The 22,676-nt window shown below is 39.3% G+C and overlaps 1 protein-coding gene across 1 annotated transcript in view; it reads left to right on the top strand.

The window, feature by feature from the left end:
- Positions 1-22,676, top strand: part of PANK4 (pantothenate kinase 4 (inactive)) — a 178,875-nt gene that overhangs the window by 43,518 nt on the left and 112,681 nt on the right. The window contains exons 6-9 of the mRNA XM_053690347.1: positions 1,917-2,070; positions 6,002-6,183; positions 6,965-7,046; positions 8,159-8,259. Coding sequence (XP_053546322.1) covers positions 1,917-2,070; positions 6,002-6,183; positions 6,965-7,046; positions 8,159-8,259 — 519 coding nt within the window. The remainder of the gene's footprint in view (positions 1-1,916; positions 2,071-6,001; positions 6,184-6,964; positions 7,047-8,158; positions 8,260-22,676) is intronic.

Below are 22,676 nucleotides of genomic sequence, written 5' to 3' on the forward strand. Positions count from 1 at the left end.
TATTTCCTGTCATGTAGATCTCCAGATATGTGCACGCTACCTATCTAGATATCTCTTCAACAAAGAATAAAATGATTACGAAGCAAATTAAGTAATAGAAGTACATTGGAAACATTTTTCTTAAAATTGTATTCTCTACCTTTTTAAGTTTTTTTTTTTTTTTTTTTTTTTAGATAGGAATATAAAATAATAAATTGTGTGTGTATATGTAGATAGATAGATAGATTCAAGGATTAAGCACTCACTGGTCTTCAGCCGTCTGTGGTACAACAAAATTTTATTATTAGTGTGACGTTTCGGGACACAAAAACAGTCCCTTCCTCTGACAAACAGTGCAAAATGACTAACTTTTAAAGGTAAGTAAAACCCTCCCCTTCTCAGCCAATCCAGGCTGTCTGTGTCAAGACAGAAGAAACAAGGCTCCCGATAGGTGAAGACAGATGAAACAAAGCTCCTGATAGGTCAACTTAGTGTTAAACAAAGTGTACGATCCTATACTGTGATAAACACCTAATAAACAAATATAAGTGTGTATAATATGTATCAAGGCCTGCAGGGTGTCTGATGTTTAGAAGCCATAAGATAATACCCAAAGAACTTATAATGAACTTAAAAACATTCATTACGGACATATTTGCCCGGGTTGGGGTTCTGAACCAATCACGCTCCTAGACACGGGCCACACACCCCTAACAAACCAATCATCCAGCCTGAATCACGAGTAGTGAAATAAAGGGTAACACCCACCATATCTCATTGGTAGACTTAAGCGTGATGTATATTATGCGGCGTGTGACGTCTGCATGGTTACCAAGAGAGTCTCTGTTGCCACAATGCAACTATGAGCAGCGCAAAAACCGCTGTAGGTGTCTATGTAAACCACTGTCTAATGCAAGTGCCCCAACAGGACCAAACACCGCCATATCCCGATCCTTCTATATCTGTTGCAATAGCGCCAAATACAACCCATCAATCTATCTAGCTCACTCATAGTGTAACTATGCGATTGTCCCTTCAGTCAGAATATACACAATCCTCATGTTGTACATAATACTCATGTTGTCTTATCATTGCACAGATGGACCAATAACCTGCAACTATCCCATCTGTCAGTGTTTACGTTAGACACACCTTTTCTCATATTTACGTCAAAGACCAATCATATGTTCGGACCAGGGCCACACACCTCTAGTCACCACCAATCCCCTTAAAGTAGGATTGGAAACATATTACATTAAGTAACGCCCCCAATATACATTGCGTCTTTAATCTATAGACACATCCGAGGACTACGTTATGCACTATATATATATATATATATATATATATATATATATATATATATATATATATATATATATATAGCTAGCATCATTATTTATTTTGTCCCCTTTTCCTGTAATTCCATTCTGAAATTGTGAGTTTCTCAGTTCTTGTTAGAAATGGAAGTGCAGAACACTGTTCTATTCCACACAGCCATTGGCTGCACACTCTAGTGACCTGTTTATATACTCTCCCTAATTGGCCACAGCAGAGAAGGTAACCTAAGTTACAATATGGCAGCTCCCATTGTTTTATAAACACTAAAACTTTATACTTATTTTGTCACTATTTAAACGGCTAATGAAACGTTTAAAAAAACAAATACATCTACATTTTATTCTCAAACTAATCTTTTCTTGACTGCATCATTATATCTAGCATTTATTTAGTGTTTAATGTCCCTTTAACAGTTCATGTGTTGAATATTTTTTCCCAAACTAATAAGCTGTTGCTACTTTAGTTGTTAAGGATGATTCCTAGATACATTTCCTTTAAGTAAATAAAATATTGTGATTGCTTTCCAGTTCTTTATTTATTGCTCAGCGACCATCAGTAAGATGCACATAAGTAAAACCTTTTTTTCTTATCCGCAGAGGTTTGATGAATTACTGCAACTTGCTGCCAAAGGACAACATACAAATGTGGATATGTTGGTAAAAGACATATACGGAGGTGCTTACCAAATTCTGGGCTTAACTGGGAACCTTATCGCGAGCAGTTTCGGCAAATCTGCCACCATAGACAGAGGTAATTTATCTATATTAATAAATATTCGCTTCATCTCTTCAACATGTTCTTAAAGGGACATTAAACACAAAGGGCTAGATTACAAGTGGCGCGGTATATTGCGTTTTCATGATCGCCAAAACTCAGCTAGAGTTAAGATTTTTGCGCTAGTTGTGTTTGTATTACAAGTTTGTGTATCTCATGAATGGAGGCACCCCACTGATTTTATTATCGGTTATTTGTAGAGCGCCAACAGATTCCGCAACGCTAACAGCCTTTGGATCACAGAGACACCCTGCTCTTGTGATCACTAGCCTGGGGTACCCTCCATTACGCTATTTCTGCACTGCCGCAATCCTAACGCATACATAAGTAGCGCGGGCGCACTGACAGAGGAGAAGCAGGCGCGCTAACAGGCTATTACAGGATGTGGCGCTGGTCTTTAAGGGCTAAACAAACTGCACCGTACCCTGTACAGAGCTGGTTGTTAATGGGTTAAAGAGAGAGGTTAAAATTGAAGTGTGCATGAGTGCATTTCAATTGGAAATAGAAGTATTTTGTGCAATACACTTGCATTAGTAGAAATTCTTCTAGCAAAAGTTATTACTGTTTATTCAGTGGCATACATACATATGCTGTATTCTAGCTCAGAGAGCTGGCAGTGGTGCGTATTGTCTCTGAAGATGTCATTTGTGCCACTGCTGACTCTCTGAGAAGGTGTGGTGTCTAAATGCTGGTGCACAGCCCACACAGTATATGTGCGTATTCCACCAAAAAAACACTCATCTTTTACTAGAAGCATTTTTTACTAATGGAAGTATATTGCTAAAAATCTTTTATTACCAACTAAAATGCACCCATGTACATTTCAGTTTTGACCTTTCTATCCCTTTAATAGTTACCTTTAAAGGGACAGTCTACTCCAGAATTGTTGTTTGTTTAAAAAGATAGATAATCCCTTTATTACAGATTCCACAGTTTTGCATAACCAACACGGTTATATTAATATACATTTTACCTCTGTGATTACCTTGTATATAAGCCTCTGCAGATTGCCCTGTTATTTCAGTTCTTTTGGCAGACTTACATTTTAGCCAATCAGAGCTGACTCATAAATATTTATCTTTATGAACACATAAACTAGCACTGTCTATCTGTGAAAAACTGTCAAAATTCATTGAGATAAGAGGCGGCCTTCAAGGGCTTATAAATTAGCATGGCATTTTTTTTGTCCAATGCATTCCTGAACTGAATAAACCTTGACAGTTTGGAGCTTTGTCCCTGATCACCAACACAAATTTGGAAGTTGTCCTTAAAAGCCAATAAGAATTAATACTGGTGTAGACAATGTGCATTTACTGTTGCTTTTAGGATAAACAACTTTTACTTAAAGGGACATTATACGCTAGATTTTTTTCTTTGCATAAATGTTTTGTAGATCCATTTATATAGCCCATCTCGGTGTGTTTTTGTAAAAATGTAAAGTTTTTTTTTTTGCTTATTTTTAAATAACATTGTGCTGATTTTCAGACTCCTAACCAAGCCCCAAAGTTTTAGATGTATACTGATGTATACAGACTCCTGGTTGTGTAATTGGTCTCTTTATATGCAGGTGAGGGGGGGGTTCTGCTATCAACCTCCCTTTCAGGGGCCCAGGCTAATCTCATAAACCGTACTAAATTGGGAGCTTATAAGTAAGTTTTTAAAAAGTTGTGTACTGGATTTTGATATCCGTATCTGTGCATATTCTTCTTTATAGTAGTGTCTATTATATGCAGTTAAATGAAAATTGGTGTATACTGTACCTTCAACCATTTTTAATAAAAATATTATAGAAGTCTACAGAGGTTTGGCCTCTGGTTAATTTTGCTTAGCGCAAAGTGCTACTGAGAGCTCGCAATAGCATTAAAGGGACACTGAACCCAAATTTTTTCCTTCGTGATTCAGATAGAGCATGACATTTTAAGCAACTTTCTAATTTACTCCTATTATCAAATTTTCTTCATTCTCTTGGTATTTTTATTTGAAATGCAAGAATGTAGGTTTAGATGCCGGCCCAGTTTTTGTAAACAACCTAGGTTGTCCTTGCTGATTGGTGGATAAATTAATCCACCAATAAAAAAGTGCTGTCCAGGTACTGAACCAAACAAAAGCTGAGATGCCTTCTTTTTCAAATAAAGATAGCAAGAGAACGAAGAAAATTTGACAATAGGAGTAAATTAGAAAGTTGCTAAATATTGCATGCTCTATCTAAATCATGAAAGAATTTTTTTTGGTTCAGTGTCCCTTTAACAAGCCTATTTTAATGGCTGGTTGTTTAACGTGCGCCCGTAAATTGGCAAATTTGCCCCTTTATGGGCGCACGTTAAATTAGAGCCCCACTTGTACTCTAGCCCTGTATGTTCTAACTGTATTATGTAATAAATAATGTCCTGTCCCTTGAAGAATATTGTGAATTTCCTGTTTATTATTTTTGATAGATGGAAATTCAGATTCAGTTTTTCAATAAAGTCACTAAGATTCTCATTCAGAATGTAACCAACATGCTTCTCAAAGGGTTTGTGAGTACAGCAGCAGTGATATCTTAAAGTTTTTTTCTTCTGGAGGGTTAGTGTTTAGAAGTCTTCTATAATATTTTCCTACCACGTTACGTTTTCCGACCTACGTAACGTGTATGGCCACACCTACATACTTTGTTTTTGTGTTGGTGCAGGATTTAATATGCAGTATATTTGATTTCATTTTTTAAATACTTTGCACTTTCAAGAAGGAAGCTGGTTAAGCAGCGGGTTCACAAATCATAGTCAAAATTACTTTTGTGTTTCAGACGCAGATTCAGTATGCAATTAAAACCTTTTTAATTTATATTTTCAAGTTGTGATCTCTTTTTTTTTGTATTCTTTATTAGCAAGGATACCTAAGTAGCCTCAGGTGCCTGCACATTTGGGCAAATAAAGGAGATCACTGGAAATAAGGCAGTATTTGCACTCGGTAGAAGTTTTTGCAATCATTTTTTTTTAATTATTCAAAATTTTATTTTTGACTTTAATGCCCCTTTAAAGGGACATCAAACCCATTTTGTTTTCTTTCAGGATTTAGACAGAACATACAAATTTAAACGACTTTCCAATTTACTACTATTATCAAATTTGCTTTATTCCTTTGATATCCTTTGCTGAAGGAGCAGCATTGCACTACTAAAAGCTAGCTGAACACCTCTAGACAACTAATCACAAGAGACAAATGTGTGCAAGCACCAATCAACAGCTAGCACCCACTTGTGTAGGATATGTGCATATTCTTTTTCTACCATGAATACCAAGAGGGCAAAGTACATTTAAATATAGAAGTGAATTTAAAAGTGTCTTTAAAATAACGTTTTCTATCTGAATCATGCAAGTTTAATTTTCACTTCCCTATCCCTTTAAAGGGACACTGAACTCAAATTTTTATCTTTCGTGATTCAGATAGAGCATGAAATTTTAAGCAACTTTCTAATTTACTCCTATTATCAAATTTTCTTCATTCTCTTAGTATCTTTATTTGAAATGCAAGAATGTAAGCTTAGATGCCGGCCCATTTTTGGTGAACAACCTGGGTTGTTCTTGCTGATTGTTGGATAAATTCATCCACCAATAAAAAAGTGCTGTCCAGAGTTCTAAACCAAATAAAAAGCTTAGATGCCTTCTTTTTCAAATAAAGATAGCAAGAGAACGAAGAAAACATGATAATAGGAGTAAATTAGAAAGTTGCTTAAAATTGCATGCTCTATCTGCATCATGAAAGAAAAAAATTTGGTTCAGTGTCCCTTTAAGCTTCTGTTTCCTGCATCTTTTTCTTTCAATCGATACTTGAATTACTTCTGATATTTTAGAGACCCAAACACAAAATGATGCTACTGTTCATTACGTACTGCATATTAACTGTTAATTAATTTTCTGCTCTCTTCTAGAATTTTCCAAAGAAGACATGGCAAAGAGCTTGTTACATATGATCAGCAATGACATAGGTCAGCTTGCCTGCTTATATGCAAAACAACACAACCTCTCGCAAGTTTATTTTGGAGGCTTCTTTATTCGAGGTCACCCTGTTACGATGCACACCATCACCTACAGTATAAACTTCTTTTCTAAGGTGAGAAATCATTCACAGAACTTTATATTTTCATAAGTTCTCAGAGGGATTCTAGAATTGTTATGTATATTTGTATAATACGCCATGGATACCAGTGTTCTTCCCAGGACCTATTCAGGGCCAGATTACAAGTGGAGCACTAATTAAAACTCCCGCTCGAACGTTAACTGCGCTAGACGTAAGCTTTTTAAGGGCCAGCCCATTTTTAATTCAGCACCTGGGTAGCGCTTGCTGATTGGATGGTTACATTTAGCCTCCAATCATCAAGTGCTGTCCATGTCCTGAACCAAAAATGGGCCGGCTCCTAAGATTTCTTTCCAGCTTTTTTAAATAAAGATACCAAGAGAACGAAGAAAATTTGATAATAGGAGTAAATTAGAAAGTTGCTTAAAATTGCATGCTCTATCGGAATCATGACAGTTAAATTTTGAGTAGACTATCCCTTTTAATGGGCAGTGTACGCAAATATTAAGCTAAAATTAGCTAATATTTTTTTCAATGTTTGTTGCACAAATTATCATTAAATCAATTTTGTTAAATGAAATTAATGTGTGCGTTGTATAGCTTAAGTAACGTTTTAAAATAACAAATGTTGTTATTATTGTAAAGTATTATTCTGTCCTACCCAGGTACTTTATAGTAATATCCAGCTAATAACATATCCCTTTGAATAACATTTTATTATAACAAAACTTCATAATGCCACCCAACTGACATTTTTTTCTGTGGAGAACACTGGGTTGTATATAGATGCTTTCTTATATTCTACGCGTGGTTACAGGGGGAAGTACAAGCACTGTTCCTCAGGCATGAGGGATACCTTGGAGCTATTGGGGCATTTCTAAAAGGAGCTGAACAAGATAGTAAGTATGGAGTTATAGCATTTTGTAATTTTGGCGTTTCTGTACAAAACTGAAATAAGAACACAGATATTCTAATGCATTAGAATCTGATGATCAACGACTCCCCGGCATGGATAGTAATTACATAAAATAGGTGTCTCGCCTTCATATCCAGAACCTTGTATTGCAAGATAAAATGCTCTCAAGCTAAACTTTGTAATTTGAATGCTCTATGAGAGACCTTGCAGTACTGACGAGACTTCTTAGTTAAGATCACCAGAGAGGATAGCTTTAGACATTTTAAAATATTTATTTTTTTGTTGAATGTAGAAGAGGGGGTAGTAAAAAAAAAAAAGTTCATTCTGTGCCTGAAAAAATTGTTTCAATATTGATTTAACAAAATAATCCGTATAAATGGTGCACTTGAATATGAATGACATCATAGTTTAATTAAACTGCTGATAATCCTATAAATAGTAGTCTTAAAAGGGATACTGAACCCACATTTTTTTATTTTGTGATTCAGATAGAGCAAGCAATTTAAAGCAAATTTCTAATTTACTCCTATTATCAAATTATCTTTGTTCTCTTGGTATCTTTATTGGAAAAAACAGGAATGTAAGCTTACAAGCCGGCCCATCTTTGGTTCAGCGCCTGGGCAGCGCTTGCTGATTGGTGGCTAAATTTAGCCACGCTGCCCAGGGTGATGAACCAAAAATTGGCCGTCTCGCAAGCTTTACATGCCTGCTTTTTCAAATAAAGATACTAAGAAAACAAAGAAAAAATGTAATAAAAATAAATTAGAAAGTTGCCTTAAGTTGAATGCTCTATCTGAATCATGAAAGAAAAATTAAAATTGGGTTCAGTATCCCTTTAACATAAATATTTTTACCAACCTAAAAAAAGTAACAGGTATAGGTGTCTCTATGTATTGCGCATATACAGTGTGTGTGTGTATATATATATATATATATATATATATATATATATATATATATATATATATATATATATATATATATATATATATATTTTATACTGACATTTTATGTAAATCATTGAGAAATAATTTACAACTTTTTACATGGACTTTGCAAATGCAATTATTATTATTTATTTATTTTAAATCCCAGACCCAAACCTGTACAGCTGGGGAGAAAATTACGCTGGCAGTTCTGGTCTCATGAGTACCTCTCCGGACATCTTTCCCATGCAACGCTCTCGAAGTGGCACAGTGAGTTCAGTAATTAAGGTTCCACATCTGCTAGGAACAGACTTTTCTCTTGGGCAACATTTTACTGGCAAACAAAGATGATTTAATACGCCTTCCTTTGTTACAAGTCCAAATATTAGATAAGTTTTCATGCAATAGCCCCTATTTCCTTTGACCTAGTTTTCAAATATCCAGCCTTGAAATGTGGTTGATATTGGACGGTCATTAGTTTCCTTTTACCCAGTTTTAAAATATTCCAAAGTATTTTTTGCTGTCTGTTAAATTCAGTTTAATCTATTTATGTAGTTGCAAGGAAGAAGCTATTGCATCAGTGGGTGAAACCTTTTGCCTTGCATGCGTTTACCAAGTAGGGCAAGAGACTTACATGTGTAATATGTCTGGCTGGCATAAGCTGTGCACTTCAGCAATACTACACTCAGGAATGTTTTGTCTACAGTCGTGAACAGAAGACAGTTGTAAAGTAAAAATATTGTTAAAGGGAAATTATACACCAATTGTCATTGGACACTGCTATAAAGAAGAATATGCACAGACACTGATCTAAAAATCCAGTATAAAACCTTACTTAGAAGCTCCCAGTTTAGCACTGTTGATGAGGATAGGCTGGGACACCAACTTGAAAGGGGCTGAGAAAGCAGGAAGGGCAGATACTCCCCCTCCCCTGCAAATAAAAAGACCCATTACACAAACGGGCGCAAGCAGGAATCTGTAGACTTGAGTCTATATCAGATACTTTGGGGCTTGGTTAGGAGTCTAAAAATCAGCAAAATGATATTAAAAAATAAGCAAAACTATAGATTGTTGCAAAACCACTCCCGGATGGGCAATATAAATGGATCATCTACAACAGGGTTCTTCAAACCATGGGTCGGGACCCATTATTGGGTCACAACACCATGTGTACTGGGTCGCAACTTGTGTGTGTGTGGGGTATTGTATGAGTGCTGTGCGTGTGTTGTATGTTATATGAGAGTGTGTGTGTTGTATGTTATATGAGAGTGTGTGTGGTATGTGTGTTGTATGAGGGTGTGTAGTATGCGTGTAATATGAAAATGTGTGTGTGTGTTAGAGAGTATGGGGTGAGTGTGTGTTGTATGAGAGTGTGTGTTATATGAAAATGTGTGTGTGTTGTATGTTATATGAGAGTGTGTGTGTGTTATATGAGTGTGTGTGGTATGTGTGTTGTATGAGTGTGTAGTATGCGTGTAATATGAAAATGTGTGTGTGTGTGTGTTAGAGAGTATGGGGTGAGTGTGTGTTGTATGAGAGTGTGTGTTATATGAAAATGTGTGTGTGTTGTAAGAAAGAGTATGGGGTGAGTGTGTGTTGTGTTGTATGAGAGTGTGTGTGGTATGTGTGTTTGTGTGTGTTGTATGAGTGTATGTGTTATTACGTTTTACAACGCTTTCAAATTTGACTACAATCCAGAATAAAGCATGCACATATTTTAGTCTCTTTGTCAAAAATTGCAACTATCATGTTGTTTGTTTCTCTTGTTAAGTGTATCCAGTCCACGGATCATCCATTACTTATGGGATATTAACTCCTCCCCAACAGGAAGTGCAAGAGGATTCACCCAGCAGAGCTGCTATATAGCTCCTCCCCTAACTGCCATTACCAGTCATTCTCTTGCACCCAACGAATAGATAGGATGTGTGAGAGGACTGTGGTGATTATACTTAGTTTCATACCTTCAATCAAAAGTTTGTTATTTTATAATAGCACCGGAGTGTGTTATTCCTTCTCTGGTAGAATTTGAAGAAGAATCTACCTGAGTTTTTCTATGATTTTAGCCGGAGTAGTTAAGATCATATTGCTGTTTCTCGGCCATCTGAGGAGAGGTAAACTTCAGATCAGGGGACAGCGGGCAGATTAATCTGCAAAGAGGTATGTAGCAGCTTATTATTTTCTGACAATGGAATTGATGAGAAAATTCTGCCATACCGATATAATGTAAACTCAGCCTTAAATGCAGTAGCAGCAACTGGTATCAGGCTGTCATGTATGTATATTTTACACTTCAGTATTCTGGGGAATGGCACTTCACTGGAATTATACTGTATGCATAAAACTTTAGCCTAATTTGCAGGGACTAGCAACAGGCTTTTTAATAACACTCAATTTATTAATGTTAAACGTTTTTTGCTGGCATATAAAATCGTTTAATTTTCTGAGGTACTGGGTGAAAAAATGTTTTGGGCACTATTTTTTTCCACTTGGCAGTCGTTTTATTTAATTTATGACAGTTTACTGATCTCTCTCACTGTTATGTGTGAGGGGGAGGGACCTTTTTTGGTGCTTTTGCTACGCATCAAAAAATTCAGTCAGAAGTTTGTCTTCCCTGCATGATCCGGTTCATCTCTACAGAACTCAGGGGTCTTCAAAACTTGTTTTGAGGGAGGTAATCACTCACAGCAGAGCTGTGAGATTGTAGTTGACTGTGATAAAAAAAAAAACGTTTATTTCTGTATTTTTTTTTTTTTTTTTCTGCTATCAGGGTTAGTTATCCTTTGCTAATGGGAGCAATCCTTTGCTAAAATTGTGTTTTTTACAAAGATTTGATGCTATAACTTTTCAGTTTATTAATTTTCAACTGTCATAACTTTTTCTGTGCTTCTTATAGGCACAGTACGTTTTCATATTATAGTAAATTACTTGAAAAGTATTTCCAAGTTGCTAGTTTATTTGCTAGTGTGTTAAACATGTCTGATTCAGAGGAAGATATCTGTGCTATATGTGCTAAAGCCAAAGTGGAGCCCAATAGAAATTTATGTACTAACTGTATTGATGCTACTTTAAATAAAAGTCAATCTGTACAAATTGAACATATTTCACCAAACAACGAGGGGAGAGTTATGCCGACTAACTCGCCTCACGTGTCAGTACCTGCATCTCCCGCTCAGGAGGTGCGTGATATTGTAGCGCCGAGTACATCTGGGCGGCCATTACAAATCACATTACAGGATATGGCTACTGTTATGACTGAAGTTTTGGCTAAATTACCAGAACTAAGAGGTAAGCGTGATCACTCTGGGGTGAGAACAGAGTGCGCTGATAATATTAGGGCCATGTCAGACACTGCGTCACAATTTGCAGAACATGAGGACGGAGAGCTTCATTCTGCGGGTGACGGTTCTGATCCAAACAAACTGGATTCAGATATTTCAAATTTTAAATTTAAGCTGGAAAACCTCCGTGTATTACTAGGGGAGGTGTTAGCGGCTCTGAATGATTGTAACACAGTTGCAATACCAGAGAAAATGTGTAGGTTGGATAAATATTTTGCGGTACCGGCGAGTACTGACGTTTTTCCTATACCTAAGAGACTTACTGAAATTGTTACTAAGGAGTGGGATAGACCCGGTGTGCCGTTCTCACCCCCTCCAATATTTAGAAAGATGTTTCCAATAGACGCCACCACACGGGACTTATGGCAAACGGTCCCTAAGGTGGAGGGAGCAGTTTCTACTTTAGCTAAGCGTACCACTATCCCGGTGGAGGATAGCTGTGCCTTTTCAGATCCAATGGATAAAAAGTTAGAGGGTTACCTTAAGAAAATGTTTGTTCAACAAGGTTTTATATTGCAACCTCTTGCATGCATTGCGCCTGTCACGGCTGCAGCAGCATTTTGGTTTGAGTCTCTGGAAGAGACACTTGAATCAGCTCCATTAGATGAGATTACACACAAGCTTAAAGCCCTTAAGTTAACTAACTCATTTATTTCAGATGCCGTAGTACATTTAACTAAACTTACGGCTAAGAATTCCGGATTCGCCATTCAGGCACGCAGAGCACTGTGGCTAAAATCCTGGTCAGCTGACGTTACTTCTAAATCTAAATTGCTTAATATACCTTTCAAAGGGCAGACCTTATTCGGGCCCGGGTTGAAAGAAATTATCGCTGACATTACAGGAGGTAAAGGCCATGCCCTGCCTCAAGACAGAGCCAAACCTAAGGCTAAACAGTCTAATTTTCGTTCCTTTCGTAATTTCAAAGCAGGAGCAGCATCAACTTCCTCTGCACCAAAACAGGAAGGAGCTGTTGCTCGCTACAGACAAGGCTGGAGACCTAACCAGTCCTGGAACAAGGGCAAGCAGGCCAGGAAACCTGCTGCTGCCCCTAAGACAGCATGAATCAAGGGCCCCCGATCCGGGAACGGATCTAGTGGGGGGCAGACTTTCTCTCTTCGCCCAGGCTTGGGCAAGAGATGTCCAGGATCCCTGGGCGTTAGAGATCATATCTCAGGGATACCTTCTAGACTTCAAATTCTCTCCCCCAAGAGGGAGATTTCATCTGTCAAGGTTGTCAACAAACCAAATAAAGAAAGAGGCGTTTCTACGCTGCGTACAAGATCTTTTATTAATGGGAGTGATCCATCCGGTTCCGCGGTCGGAACAAGGACAAGGGTTTTACTCAAATCTGTTTGTGGTTCCCAAAAAAGAGGGAACTTTCAGGCCAATCTTGGATTTAAAGATCCTAAACAAATTCCTAAGAGTTCCATCGTTCAAAATGGAAACTATTCGGACAATTTTACCCATGATCCAAAAGGGTCAGTACATGACCACAGTGGATTTAAAGGATGCTTACCTTCACATACCGATTCACAAAGATCATTACCGGTATCTAAGGTTTGCCTTTCTAGACAGGCATTACCAGTTTGTAGCTCTTCCATTCGGATTGGCTACGGCTCCGAGAATCTTCACAAAGGTTCTGGGTGCTCTTCTGGCGGTACTAAGACCGCGAGGAATTGCGGTAGCTCCGTACCTAGACGACATTCTGATACAAGCTTCAAGCTTTCAAACTGCCAAGTCTCATACAGAGTTAGTACTGGCATTTCTAAGGTCGCATGGATGGAAGGTGAACGAAAAGAAGAGTTCTCTCTTTCCACTCACAAGAGTTCCCTTCTTGGGGACTCTTATAGATTCTGTAGAAATGAAGATTTACCTGACAGAAGACAGGTTAACAAAGCTTCAAAATGCATGCCGTGTCCTTCATTCCATTCAACACCCGTCAGTAGCTCAATGCATGGAGGTGATCGGCTTAATGGTAGCAGCAATGGACATAGTACCCTTTGCACGCCTACATCTCAGACCGCTGCAATTGTGCATGCTAAGTCAGTGGAATGGGGATTACTCAGACTTGTCCCCTACTCTGAATCTGGATCAAGAGACCAGAAATTCTCTTCTATGGTGGCTTTCTCGGCCACATCTGTCCAGGGGGATGCCATTCAGCAGGCCGGACTGGACAATTGTAACAACAGACGCCAGCCTACTAGGTTGGGGCGCTGTCTGGAATTCTCTGAAGGCTCAGGGACAATGGAATCAGGAGGAGAGTCTCCTACCAATAAACATTCTGGAATTGAGAGCAGTTCTCAATGCCCTTCTGGCTTGGCCCCAGTTAACAACTCGGGGGTTCATCAGGTTTCAGTCGGACAACATCACGACTGTAGCTTACATCAACCATCAGGGAGGGACAAGAAGCTCCCTAGCAATGATGGAAGTATCAAAGATAATTCGCTGGGCAGAGTCTCACTCTTGCCACCTGTCAGCAATCCACATCCCGGGAGTGGAGAACTGGGAGGCGGATTTCTTAAGTCGTCAGACTTTTCATCCGGGGGAGTGGGAACTTCATCCGGAGGTCTTTGCCCAAATACTTCGACGTTGGGGCAAACCAGAGATAGATCTCATGGCGTCTCGACAGAACGCCAAGCTTCCTCGTTACGGGTCCAGATCCAGGGATCTGGGAGCGGTTCTGATAGATGCTTTGACAGCACCTTGGACCTTCGGGATGGCTTATGTGTTTCCACCCTTCCCGATGCTTCCTCGATTGATTGCCAGAATCAAACAGGAGAGAGCATCAGTGATTCTAATAGCGCCTGCATGGCCACGCAGGACTTGGTATGCAGATCTAGTGGACATGTCATCCTGTCCACCTTGGTCGCTACCTCTGAAACAGGACCTTCTGATCCAGGGTCCCTTCAAACATCAAAATCTAATTTCTCTGAAGCTGACTGCTTGGAAATTGAACGCTTGATTTTATCAAAACGTGGTTTTTCTGAGTCAGTTATTGATACCTTAATACAGGCTAGGAAGCCTGTTACCAGAAAGATTTACCATAAGATATGGCGCAAATACTTATATTGGTGCGAATCCAAGAGTTACTCATGGAGTAAGGTTAGGATTCAGAGGATATTGCCTTTTCTACAAGAAGGTTTAGAAAAGGGTTTATCCGCTAGTTCCTTAAAGGGACAGATTTCAGCTCTGTCCTTTCTTTTACACAAACGTCTGTCAGAAGTTCCGGACGTTCAAGCTTTTTGTCAGGCTTTAGCTAGGATCAAGCCTGTGTTTAAAACTGTTGCTCCACCATGGAGTTTGAACTTAGTTCTTAATGTTTTACAGGGGGTTCCGTTTGTACCCCTTCATTCCATTGATATCAAGTTGTTATCTTGGAAAGTTCTGTTTTTAATGGCGATTTCCTCGGCTCGAAGAGTCTCTGAGTTATCTGCCTTACATTGTGATTTTTCATTCAGACAAGGTAGTTCTGCGTACTAAACCTGGGTTCCTACCTAAGGTGGTCACTAACAGGAATATCAATCAAGAGATTGTGGTTCCATCTTTGTGTCCTAATCCTTCTTCGAAAAAGGAACGTCTGCTACACAATCTAGATGTAGTCCGTGCCCTGAAATTTTATCTACAGGCAACTAAGGATTTTCGACAAACGTCTTCCCTGTTTGTCGTTTATTCTGGTCAGAGGAGAGGTCAAAAAGCTTCGGCTACCTCTCTCTCCTTTTGGCTTCGTAGCATAATACGGTTAGCCTATGAGACTGCTGGACAGCAGCCTCCTGAAAGAATTACAGCACATTCTACTAGAGCTGTGGCTTCCACTTGGGCCTTTAAGAATGAGGCTTCTGTTGAACAGATTTGCAAGGCTGCAACTTGGTCTTCTCTTCATACTTTTTCCAAATTTTACAAATTTGACACTTTTGCTTCTTCGGAGGCTGTTTTTGGGAGAAAGGTTCTTCAGGCAGTGGTTCCTTCCGTATAAAGAGCCTGCCTGTCCCTCCCGTCATCCGTGTACTTTAGCTTTGGTATTGGTATCCCATAAGTAATGGATGATCCGTGGACTGGATACACTTAACAAGAGAAAACATAATTTATGCTTACCTGATAAATTTATTTCTCTTGTAGTGTATCCAGTCCACGGCCCGCCCTGTCACTTTAAGGCAGGTAATTTTTCCATTAAACTACAGTCACCACTGCACCCTATGGTTTTCCTTTCTCTGCATGTTTTCGGTCGAATGACTGGTAATGGCAGTTAGGGGAGGAGCTATATAGCAGCTCTGCTGGGTGAATCCTCTTGCACTTCCTGTTGGGGAGGAGTTAATATCCCATAAGTAATGGATGATCCGTGGACTGGATACACTACAAGAGAAATAAATTTATCAGGTAAGCATAAATTATGTTTTCTTAAGAAATTTTCAGACCAAGTATAAAAATTGGGTTCCAAAGGTATGTGGTGTCACGGCACTGCGTCTCTTGGGGGGGGGGGGGAGTTTGAAGAACCCTGATCTACAAAACCTTTATGCAAAGAAAAATCTAATGTACAATGTGTCTATTGAACTGATTTATATTAAATATTAAGGGATAGTCTAGTGAAAATTAAACGTTCACGATTCAGATAGAGCAGTACATTTTAAGCAACTTTCTAATTTACTCCTATTATCAATTTTTTCTTTGGTATTTTTTTTTAAAAAGCAGGAATGTAAACTTAGGAGCCGGCCCATTTTTGTTACAGCACCTGGGTAGTGCTTGCTGACTGTTGTCTAAATGTAGCCACCTATCAGCAAGCGCTTCCCACGGTGATGAACCAAAAATGGGCCGGCTCCTATGCTTACAGTCCAGCTTTTTCAAGTAAAGAAACCAAGAGAACAAATAAAAATTGATATGAGTGGATTTTAAAAGTTGCTTTAAATTGCATGCTCTATCTGAATCATAAAAGAAAAAATGTGGGTTTCATATCCCTTTTATTATTCCCATATATACAATAATATTTAGATGTTAGCACACTTAAAGGGACATCCCACTTACTAACAATAAAATGCTATTTATTGTGACAGTGATTTTAAATGAATCGGTTAAAATCGATTAAATGAAGAGACACCCAGATGCATTAATGCTTCTGAGAATGACTCGGCTGTTTAGCCAACCAGGAGCAACATATGTACGTATCCACCAATGACACTGCTCTGGAATAACTCAGGTGAACAGCGGGCTTAAGACTTTAGCTATGAGTTTAACTTTGTTGTTGCAGGGGTTAAGGTGCCCAACCCTAATATTTGTTTAAAAAGAAAATGCTCTAACAAAAAAAAATATATATATTTTTGTGATAGAATTTCCTTTTAGTAGTTGTTGAAAAGAAATGTGTGTTTATAGGGATAAAACATTCAATCTTAAACTTTCATAATTCAGATAGAGAATGTGATTTTAAAAGACTAGTTTACTTCTGTTATATTACTGACTTTGTTCTCTTGGGAAAGCATACCTAGGTAGACTCGGGAGCATCACTGCGCTACTGGGAGCTAGCTGTTCATTGTTGGCTACATTCATTTGTTGCTTTATTATTAGGTCACCTGAAGTGTTCGGCTAGGTCCCAGTAGTACGTAGCTGCTCCAGAGCTGATTTTAACTGTGTGTTTTGAGCATTTTATTATTGTACAATTAATTGCCTATAAATAAGTTAAACGCATTATTTTCTTTTTGCGTGTTTATCTCTTTAAGTAGAAGTACTCTCTTATTATGAGATTATATATTTAGTAATTTATGACCCAGAGTGGAGCATTGCATAAAAAATATATAATAGTAAAATAAGTTCACAATTCTCTTCATGCTATTACAATGCTTAAAGGGACAGTCTACTCCAGAATTTGTATTGTTTAAAAAGATAGATAATCCCTTTTATTACCAATTCCCCAGTTTTGTATAACTAACACAGTTATATTAATATACTTTTTACCTCTGTGATTACCTTTTTATATAAGCCTCTGCAGACTGCCTCCTTATTTCAGTTCTTTTGACAGACTTGCATTTTAGCCAATCAGTGCTGACTCATAAATAACTCAAATTTAGTTAGCACAATATCCTATATTATAAAAGGCCAAGTGTGTCTGAAGCTGTCATGCGCAGTAGAGACTGCGCGCGGACAAACACACCTGGCCTTAATCATTGTCGGCTTAGCAGCTGTGAGATAGGGAGCGCGAGGTACACAAACGGCTGTGAGGTCTGGGGAGCGCGAGTTAAGCTGATTGAAACAGCCTGTGGCAAGAGATATGGAGCGCGAGCTACTCAACAGCTGTGAGGTCTGCCGTGTGAGAAGCGGCCACGCGCTCCCCAGACCTCACAGCTGTTTGTGGCCGACGGGGGCGTGACCGGGCGTCGCGAGGGGCGTGGCCGGGCGGGTGTCTCCGCGATGTGGCGGGGCGGGGTCCCGCAATGTGAAGACAGAGCCAGAGAGGGGGGGGGGGGAGAAGGGCCAAAGAGGGGGGAGAGAGAGAGCCAAAAAGGGGGGGGGGGAGAGAGCCAAAGGGGGGGGGGGAAGAGCCAAAGAGGGGGGAGAGAGAGAGCCAAAGAGGAAAAAGAGCCAAAAAGGAGATAGAGCCAAAGAGGAAAGAGAGCCAGAGCCAAAGAGGAGAGCAAAAGAGGGGAGAGAGCCAAAGAGGGGGGGGCAGAGCCAAAGGGGGGAGAGAGAGCAAAAGAGGGGAGAGAGAGAGAGCAAAAGAGGGGAGAGAGAGAGCAAAAGAGGGGAGAGAGAGAGCAAAAGAGGGGAGAGAGAGAGCAAAAGAGGGGGGGGAGAGCCAAAGGGGGGGGGAGCCAAAGGGGAGGGGAGAGCCAAAGAGGGGGGAAAGCCAAAGAGGAAAGAGAGCCAAAGAGGAGAGAGAGCAAAAGAGTGGAGAGAGAGCCAAAGGGGGGGGGGAGAGCCAAAGGGGGGAGAGAGAGCCAAAGGGGGGGGGAAGAGAAAGCAAAAGAGAGGGGGGAAGAGAGCAAGGGGTGGGACCGCTGTACTGCAAAAAATGGCCCGTGTACACGGGCTTTAGTACTAGTTATATATATATATATGGCACATATGAACTAACACCCTCTTGCTCTGAAAAACTATCAAAATGCATTCCGATAATAGGCAGCCTTGAAAGGCTTATAAATTAGCATATGAGCCTACATAGGTTTAGCTTTTAACTAAGAATTCCAAGAGAACAAAGCAAATTTGATAACAGTAAATTGAAAAGTTGTATAAAATGACATGCCCCATCTGAATCATGAAAGTTTAATTTTGACTAGACCGTCCCTTTAAATACATATGTTTAAGGCCCAAGCTTTTCATTGCTGATGAATTCTTTCCATTAGGAAATGTGTATGTTTAGTTCCTGCACATTCTCACCCTTTTTCTTTTTTACATTTTCCTTTCATCATCATTATCTTCAGTTTTCAGTAAGTAACATAATCTGTTTATATGTATGTTTTGTGCGTTTGTTTGCTTTGTGTTTATTTTTCATCGGTGTAACGATATAACTAGTACAAAAACCCGCTAGTGCTTAAAGGGATACTGAACCCAAATTTTTTATTTCATGTTTCAGATAGAGTATGCAATTTTAAGCAACTAGTATAAAATGTTCTTTGTTCTCTTTTTATAGTTATTTGAAAAAGCAAGAATGTAAGCTTACGAGCCAGCCCATTTTTGGTTCAGCACCTTGGATAGGGCATGCTGATTGGTGGGTATATTTAGCCACCAATCAGCAAGGGCTACCCAGGTTCTGAACCAAAGATGGGCCGGATCATAAGCTTACATTCCTGCTTTTTCTAACAAAGATACCCAGAGAATAAAGAAAAATTGATAAAAGGAGTAAATTAGAAAGTTGCTTAAAATTGCATGCTCTGTCATCATAAGAGAAAAAATAGGATCAGTATCATTTATTATGCATATTTGTCATGAAGAGTGTCCTGAAACTGTTTTCATTCTTGTTTAAGTGTCATAATAATTATAATAATAAAAAATAAAACAAACGTTAGAGCATGTAAGTTTAAGTCTAGCACACAGGAGTACTTATGGTGCAAGCATGGAAATGAAATGTAGAAAACCCTGAAATATTGTATTTTTAAACTATAATATCCCTTAAAGTGACATGAAACTCAATTTTTTTTCTTTCATGGTTTGGATACAGCATATAATTATAAACAACTTTTCTCCAACATTGGTGTGTCCGGTCCACGGCGTCATCCTTACTTGTGGGATATTCTCTTCCCCAACAGGAAATGGCAAAGAGTCCCAGCAAAGCTGGTCACATGATCCCTCCTAGGCTCCGCCCACCCCAGTCATTCTCTTTGCCGTTGCACAGGCAACATCTCCACGGAGATGGTTAAGAGTTTTTTGGTGTTTAAATGTAGTTTTATTCTTCTATCAAGTGTTTGTTATTTTAAAATAGTGCTGGTATGTACTATTTACTCTGAAACAGAAAAGGATGAAGATTTCTGTTTGTAAGAGGAAGATGATTTTAGCAGACAGTAACTAAAATCGATTGCTGTTTCCACACAGGACTGTTGAGATGAAGTAACTTCAGTTGGGGGAAACAGTTAGCAGTCTTTTCTGCTTAAGGTATGACTAGCCATATTTCTAACAAGACCATGTAATGCTGGAAGGCTGTCATTTCCCCTCATGGGGACCGGTAAGCCATTTTCTTAGTTAAACATAAAAGAATAAAGGGCTTCAAAAAGGGCTTAAAAACTGGTAGACATTTTTCTGGGCTAAAACAATTGCTTTACTAGGCATATTATGCAGATTCTAACTAATTATTGGTATTATAATCTTGGGGAACGTTTAGAAAAACGGCAGGCACTGTGTTGGACACCTTTTTCAGATGGGGGCCTTTCTAGTTATAGACAGAGCCTCATTCTGGGACTGTATAGGGGTTAAATGTAAAAACGGCTCCGGTTCCGTTAATTTAAGGGTTAAAGCTCTGAAATTTGTTGTGCAATACTTTTAATGCTTTAAGACACTGTGGTGAAATTTTGGTGAATTTTGAACAATTCCTTCATACTTTTTCACATATTCAGTAATAAAGTGTTTTCAGTTTGAAATTTAAAGTGACAGTAACGGTTTTATTTTAAAACGTTTTTTGTGCTTTGTTGACAAGTTTAAGCCTGTTTAACATGTCTGTACCATCGGATAAGCTATGTTCTATATGTATGAAAGCCAATGTGTCTCCCCATTTAAATTTATGTGATAATTGTGCCATAGTGTCCAAACAAAGTAAGGACAGTAATGCAACAGATAATGATATTGCCCAAGATGATTCCTCAAATGAGGGGAGTAAACATGATACTACATCATCCCCTACTGTGTCTACACCAGTTATGCCCACACAGGAGGCCCCTAGTACATCTAGTGCGCCAATACTTATTACCATGCAACAATTAACGGCTGTAATGGATAACTCCATAGCAAATCTTTTATCCAAAATGCCTACTTATCAGAGAAAGCGCGATTGCTCTGTTTTAAACACTGAAGAGCAAGAGGACGCTGATGATAACTGTTCTGACATACCCTCACACCAATCTCAAGGGGCCATGAGGGAGGTTTTGTCTGATGGAGAAATTTCAGATTCAGGAAAAATTTCTCATCAAGCTGAACCTGATGTTGTGACATTTAAATTTAAATTAGAACATCTCCGCGCACTGCTTAAGGAGGTGTTATCTACTCTGGATGATTGTGACAATTTGGTCATTCCAGAGAAATTATGTAAGATGGACAAGTTCCTAGAGGTTCTGGTGCCCCCCGACGCTTTTCCTATACCCAAGCGGGTGGCGGACATAGTAAATAAAGAGTGGGAAAGGCCCGGCATACCTTTTGTCCCCCCCCTATATTTAAGAAATTATTTCCTATAGTCGACCCCAGAAAGGACTTATGGCAGACAGTCCCCAAGGTCGAGGGGGCGGTTTCTACTCTAAACAAACGCACTACTATTCCTATCGAAGATAGTTGTGCTTTCAAAGATCCTATGGATAAGAAATTAGAGGGTTTGCTTAAAAAGATTTTTGTACAGCAAGGTTACCTTCTACAACCAATTTCATGCATTGTTCCTGTCACTACGGCAGCGTGTTTCTGGTTCGAGGAACTAGAAAAATCGCTCAGTAAAGAATCTTCGTATGAGGAGGTTATGGACAGAGTTCAAGCACTTAAATTGGCTAACTCTTTTGTTTTAGATGCCGCTTTGCAATTAGCTAGATTAGCGGCGAAAAATTCAGGGTTTGCTGTCGTGGCGCGCAGAGTGCTTTGGCTAAAGTCTTGGTCAGCGGATGTGTCTTCCAAGACAAAATTGCTTAACATTCCTTTCAAAGGTAAAACATTATTTGGACCTGATTTGAAAGAGATTATTTCAGACATCACTGGGGGAAAGGGCCACGCCCTCCCACAGGATAGGTCTTTTAAGGCTAATAATAAGCCTAATTTTCGTCCCTTTCGCAGAAACGGACCAGTCTCTAATTCTGTATCCTCTAAGCAAGAGGGTAATACTTCACAACCCAAACCAGCCTGGAAACCAATGCAAGGCTGGAACAAGGGTAAGCAGGCCAAGAAGCCTACCACTGCTACCAAAACAGCATGAAGGGATAGCCCCCGATCCGGGACCGGATCTAGTGGGGGGCAGACTTTCTCTCTTTGCTCAGGCTTGGGCAAGAGATGTTCAGGATCCTTGGGCGCTAGAAATAGTTTCTCAAGGTTATCTCCTGGAATTCAAGGAACTACCCCCAAGGGGAAGGTTCCACAGGTCTCAATTATCTTCAAACCAAATAAAGAGACAGGCATTCTTACATTGTGTAGAAGACCTGTTAAAGATGGGAGTGATACATCCAGTTCCAATAAGAGAACAAGGAATGGGATTTTATTCCAATCTGTTCATAGTTCCCAAAAAAGAGGGAACATTCAGACCAATTTTGGATCTAAAGATCCTAAACAAATTTCTCAGGGTACCATCGTTCAAAATGGAAACTATTCGAACGATCCTACCTACTATCCAGGAAAATCAATTTATGACTACCGTGGATTTAAAGGATGCGTACCTACATATTCCTATCCACAAGGAACATCATCAGTTCCTAAGGTTCGCTTTTCTGGACAAGCATTACCAGTTTGTGGCACTTCCATTTGGATTAGCCACTGCTCCAAGGATTTTCACAAAGGTACTAGGGTCCCTTCTAGCGGTTCTAAGACCAAGGGGCATTGCAGTAGTACCTTACTTGGACGACATCCTGATTCAAGCGTCGTCCCTGTCAAAAGCAAAGGCTCATACGGACATCGTCCTAGCCTTTCTCAGATCTCACGGATGGAAGGTGAACAAAGAAAAAAGTTCTCTGTCCCCGTCAACAAGAGTTC

The sequence above is a fragment of the Bombina bombina genome, chromosome 8, assembly GCF_027579735.1.
Source record: "Bombina bombina isolate aBomBom1 chromosome 8, aBomBom1.pri, whole genome shotgun sequence".
In the NCBI taxonomy this organism is placed as follows: Eukaryota; Metazoa; Chordata; class Amphibia; order Anura; family Bombinatoridae; genus Bombina; species Bombina bombina.